The sequence below is a fragment of the Parambassis ranga genome, chromosome 2 (assembly GCF_900634625.1).
Source record: "Parambassis ranga chromosome 2, fParRan2.1, whole genome shotgun sequence".
In the NCBI taxonomy this organism is placed as follows: Eukaryota; Metazoa; Chordata; class Actinopteri; family Ambassidae; genus Parambassis; species Parambassis ranga.
In genome coordinates, this window is record NC_041023.1 from 597,966 (window position 1) to 606,300 (window position 8,335).

Genomic DNA, 8,335 nt, shown 5'->3' on the forward strand with positions numbered 1-8,335 from the left:
AAACAGATGGTCTGAGTACCTGCACCGTGTCCACAGTCTTTGGGATCTCACAGGGGAACGCCGGCTGACGGTCCTGCTGCTGGAGGCTGCTTCTCCTCTTCACACAGCACAGAGCACAGATCAGACCTGTCAATCAAACAGAGCATCACACCTGTCAATCAAACAGAGCATCACACCTGTCAATCAAACAGAGCATCAGACCTGTCAATCAAACAGAGCATCACACCTGTCAATCAAACAGAGCATCAGACCTGTCAATCAAACAGAGCATCACACCTGTCAATCAAACAGAACATCACACCTGTCAATCAAACAGAGCATCAGACCTGTCAATCAAACAGCATCACACCTGTCAATCAAACAGAGGATCAAACAGAGCATCATGTGACCAAACAGCAGCTGAGAGCTGTTTTAGATGAACCAATACCCAGCTAGCATCGTGTAATACCACTGTGTGCCACACGGTGTGACAGTGAGTGGATGTGGCTCCACACTGACCTGTGACAGCACACATGAGGGCGGCGTTCAGACTGAGGGAGCCGTACAGGAAGTGCTCGGTTGTACTGGTCTGTGCTGTTGAATTGCTGGATGATCCGTCCCCTGTCAGAAGAGATCGGGTTCAGAGAGATGAAATCATTACTGATGTCAGAGACGTGACACGCTCAGACACAGACGATGATGGCGGCATTTTGATGTGGTCACTTCAGAACAGGAACTCATTTTACAACATGTGACAAACGGAAGCTGTAAATACACCACGCTGACCATGACTGATCCACCGACAGACACTCTGAGGTCTGAACAGGGTTAAAGTCAAGAACTGAGGTCTTACCTGAGGTCTTAACTGAGGTCTTGCCTAAAGTCAGGTTGAAGGAGTCCACAAAGTGAAGTCCACTCTGGTTCCTCCTCCCACAGGAGTACAGCCTGCTGTCCTCTGCTGTCAGGTCTTTAACCACAAGTCTGTTTGACTCCATCAAATATTTGGACTCAAAGTCAGGAGAGCAGAAAGTAGAATGTGTTGGAGTAAAGGTTCTGCCGATGCATGTTCTGAACCCTCTGTAGACCTCCATGAACCAGTGGATGTTGGTCTCATTCTGCAGGGAGGAGCAGGTGAGGGTGAGGTTTCCTCCCTCCTCCCCTCTGACCTCCGTCACCCTCTGAGCGTCGGCCCGGATCAGAACCAGCAGCAGGATCATCCAGAGGAGATCCATGATGGTGTGAGAGCAGAGCAGCTCTGACAGAGAGCAGAGACACACTTCCTGTTTCAGACGCTGATCGAGACGTGAGATGAAAAAAACCCACAGGGAGGAAGTGAAAGTCATTCACCTCCAACTTGAGTTGTGATTCCACTGCAGAAAATATAAATATAAGAAGGAACACAGACATTAATGATACTGAATCCCATGAAAGGAACATCATAATCTCAGATTAGCAGTAATAAACTGTATTTTGTGGTACAGACAGAGAATCCAGCAGTTTCAATGTTAAAAATCCTCATGGTGGCGCCATCTAGTGGCAGAAAGTTACTGAAACAAACAAGTTAGAATTCTGTTCATTGTTTTATTTCAGATTAAAAGCTTTGGACTCGAAATACACTTCAACAGCAGATTAAATGCAGACTAACTTCAATAACTTCCAATTAAAAACCAGTAAATGAACATTAACCCTTTCATCAACTGTTTTATAAAAGATGACAATTGAAAATGACTGACAGCTACAGAGGTTATACAGCGCTTCAATGTCTTCAATGTTTCATTTTTCTGTGAAGTTAAATAAATGTCACTTTTGTTGTCATCACTACACCGAGCTGTGTGGACACTCATTCTTAAAACACAGACTACAGCTTCCCTTCATTGGTTCTTCTGATACATACAAATAAATACATTATCCTGACTAACTTCTTGTTATTCTGAATAACAGAAGTCAATCAGCAGACAGTCCTTCTCTAACAGCGCCCTCTGCTGGGTGATTTATATCTGTCTGGTAAACAGCTGAGCAGGACAAAGGTTGGATTAGTGCAGTAAAAGTCAAGGTGCAGTCATGCTTATAACATAAACTAGGGCTGGGCAATTAACCAAGAGTTCCAAATATATCGAAACCGACATTTAGACCCTCTAACAGACGTAATTTAACTCGTGACGATTAATTCAGTCATTACTTTTCTGTGATATCCCCTTGCTGTAGAAATCAATAACAGTGCTTTGTAGAGCTTGGTACATATCCAGAGAACAGAGAAATCTGTTAGTGTTCCAGAGGTGGCAAGAACGAAAACAAACTTTTCATACTTTACGAGAAACGTGTGTGTAGACCTCACACAGCTCTCCCACTGCAGCACGCAGCACATGTCATGCACACACACAGGTTCAGACGCTGCTGAACGTCGGCAGAAGCAGCAGTTTAGGAGAACATTTGAAGCGGAGATATTTCGGAAACAAGCAAAACCGAGAAATCCCAAATAGCAGCAACATCTTCCTCCTAAACTGCTGCTTGAGCCGTTCAGCAGTGTCACACGTTTCTAGTGAATTATGAAAAGTCCGGGCCAAAATGAATTTTGTTTTTTTCTTGCCACCTCAGAACCACCAGTAGATTTCTCTGTTCTAGTGGAGTATGTAACAAGTTTAAGTCACGTGACTGGCTCTCTTTATCTAGTCTGCGTTCACTCAAAGTGAAGCCATAATCGAGGAAAAAGTTTCAATGATCGTGATATTGATTTTCAGTTGCACCCTTGCAGTTCACCCTGCAGCCTGTAGGGGCTGTCAGTGGGGAAAAGCTGTAATGGGACAGGAGTTCAGACTGGACCACATGGATGAGAGGACTGATCCACCGTATGCATCAGAGGATCTGCATCCCTGTGAGATGTGTGTGTCTTTATCCTCTGCAGACAATGATGCTCATGTGTGTCCAGAACCCTCTGTGAGACAAGACGCTTCCGTCTCCTGTGGAGACTGGAGTCAAACTTTAGGACTCTCAGTCACGTCTTCTCCTTCATGTCCTACAGGTGTCCACATAGACATACTGTCCATGCTGTAAATGTGCAGTACATTTAAAGAAATGCAGGGGGCAGTGTTACTCACCGTTGACTGTCAGTGTGATGTCCCTCTGGAAGTCATCTGGTATATGGCACTCATATGGTCCACTGTCCTCCATAGTGAGGTCCTTCATGGTGATGGAGAAGTTCCCCTTGTGGTACTCTGCGGGGAAGCTGGACACCCGACCTCTGAACCTCTCATTCTGTGTCTGTGTTTGTTCCACACCACCGATGATGTCAAGGACATTGCGGTCACCCTTGTCCCTCCAGAAGATGTTGGACCGAGAGACACCATCGGTGTAGACACACGGCAGGACCACCTTCCCATTGACATGTCCTTCAACATGGAGCTGGCAGACCACTGAGAGACAACAGGAAGTCAGAGACCATCAGTGTGCAGCATGACAGAGGAGCTCTGTGATGAGGTCAATGTTTATGTTGCTATGGTAACACCTGCAGCTCTGTGTGCAGGATAACAGTTTGGTTTGAGTCAGACTGAACATGTGATGCATTCAAGGTCCATGGGAAAGTCCAAGCTGCTCTGATCTGCTGTGGTGAAGTGTTTAATTAAAGATCCTGCAGTGTGTGTGAATCCAGTGGTCACATTCAGACTGTCAGTCAGTCAGCTGTCATTATTTATACCAGAGCACCCAGAGCAGTCAGACCAGTCAGAGCAGTCGGAGCAGTCGGAGCAGCAGCAGCTCTGTCGTCACTCGTCTGCATGTGTTCACTGTTAGATCAGACTGAAGCAGAGAACAAAGACTCTGTACAGCCGCTCACTCTTAGATCGGCATCATGCAAATCTGTCAGAGTCCAAAGTCTGAACATCATGTGACCACAGCCGAGTCCTGACCGCTCACTTCCTGCTGTCAGAGTCAGGTGTGTGTGTGTCCTTCAGTGTGTGTTTGTGTTGGACTGACCTGAGCTCAGACTGCACAGCAGCAGCAGCCACACCCTGCACACACACAACAACACATTCAGTACTGTGACCTTCTTACAGTGTGCAGTCCACCTCTGTACAAGGCTCCCTGGGAGCACCAAAACCAGAAAGAGCAGGGACAGGCAGCCATCATCACCTTGTTAGAACAGCAGGTAACATCAGATCAGACTTTAACAGCAGGGCTAAAGCTAATCAATATCTATTATTACTATTATATATTGGATTTAATGAGTTTTAATTTTATTCATGATTCATCCACAGGTGACAGCTGGGGGTTTCCTGGTCATCTTTTCAAATTAAAAGTCTTACTTTGTAACACTAGCCGACACATAAAAACAAACTAAAATGACCCATTTAAAGAAATGTTTATTTCACTTCAGAAACGATGGGCGTCCTTCATCACAGCAGATACATATGTAGCTTTGTTTTCTGTCTGCTGAGCAGTTATTTTTGACAAATGTTCAATTTAGCAGAGTGCGGAGGTCCTGTGATGACATCATGGAAACCAATCGGACATATGCCACGCCACAACATCCAAACTGACATTAAACATTCAAAAATCCATGACTTCTTAAATGTATCACTTTACTGTCAAACATGCCCAACTAATTCTTTTGGCCTTAATGTTGACCCTTCAGTGAGTGTTGACTGTAGAGCTCCATGTTTCCTTCTTTGGATGGAGTCAGACACATCAATAAATAAATATTATCCTGACTGTGACTTATTATTTACAATAACAGAGTTACATCAGCAACATGTTAACATCCACCTCAAACACACAGTCCTGGCCCAACAGCGCCCCCTGTGGGTGTCAGGATGTCTTGTCGATTACGTTGTACAGAGCAGAACTAATGAATGCAGAGTTTAAATGCTGTAAAGGTCTAATTCCAGACTTCCTGTTTACATCCTGGAGTAAATATAGAACATGTACTGTTCTTCATGTGTGCATCATCTCTGCTGACACATGCTGAAATTAAACCTTTATTGTGAAAATGTAGGTTTTAAAGCTGCCTGGAATACTTCCTGTTTTACCTCACTGACCAGGATCTACTTTATACAGCGGAGGAGCACAGACAGAGGAGCAGAGAGCAGAGCCAGGTGGAGGGATGTGTTACTGCTGCACCGCCTGCAGGAGATGGAGGTGGTGTAGGTACAACACGAGGAGCTGCAACACAGAGATCAGAGGGGTCAGACTCATCTGGAAACAGGCAGGAGCTCCAGAGCTGAGACATGAAGGACATGTTGACCAGCTGCAGTTCACCCTGCAGCCTGTAGGGGCTGTCAGTGGGGAAAAGCTGTAATGGGACAGGAGTTCAGACTGGACCACATGGATGAGAGGACTGATCCACCGTATGCATCAGAGGATCTGCATCCCTGTGAGATGTGTGTGTCTTTATCCTCTGCAGACAATGATGCTCATGTGTGTCCAGAACCCTCTGTGAGACAAGACGCTTCCGTCTCCTGTGGAGACTGGAGTCAAACTTTAGGACTCTCAGTCACATCTTCTCCTTCATGTCCTACAGGTGTCCACATAGACATACTGTCCATGCTGTAAATGTGCAGTACATTTAAAGAAATGCAGGGGGCAGTGTTACTCACCATTGACTGTCAGTGTGATGTCCCTCTGGAAGTCATCTGGTATATGGCACTCATATGGTCCACTGTCCTCCATAGTGAGGTCCTTCATGGTGATGGAGAAGTTCCCCTTGTGGTACTCTGCGGGGAAGCTGGACACCCGACCTCTGAACCTCTCATTCTGTGTCTGTGTTTGTTCCACACCACCGATGATGTCAAGGACATTGCGGTCACCCTTGTCCCTCCAGAAGATGTTGGATGAAGAGTCACCATCGGTGTAGACACACGGCAGGACCACCTTCCCATTGACATGTCCTTCAACATGGAGCTGGCAGACCACTGAGAGACAACAGGAAGTCAGAGACCATCAGTGTGCAGCATGACAGAGGAGCTCTGTGATGATGTCAATGTTTATGTTGCTATGGTAACACCTGCAGCTCTGTGTGCAGGATAACAGTTTGGTTTGAGTCAGACTGAACATGTGATGCATTCAAGGTCCATTGGGAAAGTCCAAGCTGCTCTGATCTGCTGTGGTGAAGTGTTTAATTAAAGATCCTGCAGCGTTTGTGAATCCAGTGGTCACATTCAGACTGTCAGTCAGCTGTCATTATTTATACCAGAGCACCCAGAGCAGTCAGACCAGTCAGAGCAGTCAGAGCAGTCGGAGCAGCAGCAGCTCTGTCGTCACTCGTCTGCATGTGTTCACTGTTAGATCAGACTGAAGCAGAGAACAAAGACTCTGTACAGCCGCTCACTCTTAGATCGGCATCATGCAAATCTGTCAGAGTCCAAAGTCTGAACATCATGTGACCACAGCCGAGTCCTGACCGCTCACTTCCTGCTGTCAGAGTCAGGTGTGTGTGTGTCCTTCAGTGTGTGTTTGTGTTGGACTGACCTGAGTTCAGACTGCACAGCAGCAGCAGCCACACCCTGCACACACACAACAACACATTCAGTACTGTGACCTTCTTACAGTGTGCAGTCCACCTCTGAGGACTCGTCATTTGACCCGATCACCCGATCAGGATCAGGTCTGCTCAGCCCCTCTCATCATCACACACCATCACATCTTCTCATATGGTCCATGTTTGGAGCTGCTGTCACATGTTCAGACGAGCCCACACACAACAAGGTGTTTACACAACTTACATGATAAGACTGTTTGTGTTTGTGACACTTCCTGTCCCCACATGAAGACCTGGGACATGTCTCCTGATCTGATACTATCACAGACAGACCTGTCAGGACCAGCAGTCTTTATAACCCTTACAATCTTCATCTTCATCTTCATCAGTGAGGTGTTCAGCCTCTGAGGCCTCTCATTCTGTCCTAAAGTCACTGAGGACACAAACATAACCCTGAGGAGGAGATCAGGTCTAAAACAAAGGAGTGAATGTCACTCATTGGACAGAAGGAGCTCATTAAAGGGTTAATGAGTAGAGCTGAAGTTAATTATTCACTACTGTTGATCATAAACTGCTCCTTTCAGCTCGTTCTGTGTACGTCCTGATGAAGTCAGGCTAACTAAGGCTAACGGTTAGCCTTAGTTAGCTTTCCTAGCTAAAGTTAGTGACGCCGCGGGCCGCTTCCAGGAGCCCGGCTCGGGTCGTGGCCTCAAAGTGACACCGACCTGTCCAGGTGCTCCATGGGGTGTCCTCACAGGCTGCGGGTGTCTCTCAGACCTCAAAGTCAGGTTTTATCGAAGCTTCTTCAGCTAATCGTGGAAGCCCCGTCACGGTAGCTCATAGCGGGAAGTGACGTAGCGGAAACGTAGGGGAAAAAGGGGCTCGCGCTCGGAGAGAAAATAGTTTTTTAGGATGAAAATAACTTTTTAAATTCAGAAAATGTGTTTTCAAACATCTATAATCTACTCCGGGGGTCTGCGCCATGTTTAGCTAACGTTCCGCCGCTTCAAACTCCAGCTACACCGAGTCCAGCCAGGGCTCAGGGGGACCGCTGGAGGGTCCACTGCGGTCCTCAGGTCACCTCCTGTCAGCTGCCCACTGCGCATGTGTGAAGAACAATAACACTCCCTCCTCCTCCTCCTCCCTCCATGTAGTGACCATGGGATGGACTCTACTTCTCATGATGCATTGTGGGATACACTGAGGGCCTGTATGGGGTCTATCATTTCTCTGTGAGAACTCAGACAGCTCTACAACATGGAGGAGGCTCTGTACAGACTCTATAGGAGCATATGTAGTGATCAGAGACTTCAGACTCAGCCATGGTGAGGCGTGAGTTAGAGACACAGGAGGTAAACAAAGAAGGAGCAGACCTGTAGAGTCCATCAGCAGCCGATCAGCCCGAGGTCCGGGTTCAGCCCGAGGTCCGGGTTCTGGGTTCAGCCCGAGGTCCGGGTTCAGCCCGAGGTCCGGGTTCTGGGTTCAGCCCGAGGTCTGGGTCCGGGTTCAGCCCGAGGTCCGGGTTCAGCCCGAGGTCCAGGATCAGACAGGTTGTCCTTGTCCCTCCAGAAGACGTTGGATGAAGAGTCACCTTCGGTGTAGACACACGGCAGGACCACCTCCTCATTGACATGTCCTTCAACTTGGAGCTGGCAGACCACTGAAAGACAACAGGAAGTCAGAGACCATCAGTGTGCAGCATGACAGAGGAGCTCTGTGATGTTGTTTATGTTGCTATGGTAACACCTGCAGCTCTGTGTGCAGAATAACAGTTTGGTTTGATTCAGACTGAACATGTGATGCATTCAAGGTCCATGGGAAAGTCCAAGCTGCTCTGATCTGCTGTGGTGAAGTGTTTAATTAAAGATCCTGCAGTGTTTGTGAATC

The 8,335-nt window shown here is 47.1% G+C and overlaps 2 protein-coding genes across 4 annotated transcripts in view; both read right to left on the reverse strand.

The window, feature by feature from the left end:
- LOC114432047 (uncharacterized) overlaps positions 1-3,988 on the reverse strand; it is a 4,841-nt gene extending 853 nt beyond the window's left edge. The window contains exons 1-6 of one of the 2 annotated variants that reach the window (XM_028399819.1): positions 3,949-3,987; positions 3,075-3,389; positions 1,327-1,349; positions 833-1,234; positions 499-600; positions 20-126 (exon numbers count right to left, since the gene is read on the reverse strand). In XM_028399819.1, coding sequence (XP_028255620.1) covers positions 20-126; positions 499-600; positions 833-1,211 — 588 coding nt within the window. In that variant the 5' untranslated portion in view covers positions 1,212-1,234; positions 1,327-1,349; positions 3,075-3,389; positions 3,949-3,987. Of the gene's footprint in view, positions 1-19; positions 127-498; positions 601-832; positions 1,350-3,074; positions 3,390-3,948 lie in introns of both variants that reach the window. The other variant, XM_028399818.1, reaches the window with a different exon arrangement.
- Positions 3,989-4,317: 329 nt separating this feature from the next.
- LOC114432064 (matrix remodeling-associated protein 8-like) lies at positions 4,318-7,560 on the reverse strand. 2 transcript variants are annotated; one of them, XM_028399844.1, is made up of 4 exons: positions 7,174-7,560; positions 6,444-6,473; positions 5,568-5,887; positions 4,318-5,133 (listed from the first exon to the last, which is right to left on the reverse strand). In XM_028399844.1, exons 1-4 carry the CDS (start codon positions 7,188-7,190, stop codon positions 5,021-5,023), a joined length of 480 nt encoding a protein of 159 aa, XP_028255645.1. In that variant the 5' UTR covers positions 7,191-7,560; the 3' UTR covers positions 4,318-5,020. The 2 variants fall into 2 exon arrangements, with proteins under 2 accessions (XP_028255645.1, XP_028255644.1); XM_028399843.1 differs by having other exon boundaries at positions 5,568-5,882; positions 6,439-6,473.
- Positions 7,561-8,335: the final 775 nt, after the last annotated feature.

Excerpts from the sequence above, each read along its gene's own strand:
- LOC114432064 (XM_028399844.1), bottom strand. Across the intron at positions 5,888-6,443 it reads CTGCTGCTGTGCAGTCTGAA|CTCAGTGGTCTGCCAGCTCC; the intron begins CTCAGGTCAGTC and ends TTCCTGTTGTCT. Across the intron at positions 5,134-5,567 it reads CATCACACTGACAGTCAATG|CTCCTCGTGTTGTACCTACA; the intron begins GTGAGTAACACT and ends TCTGTGTTGCAG.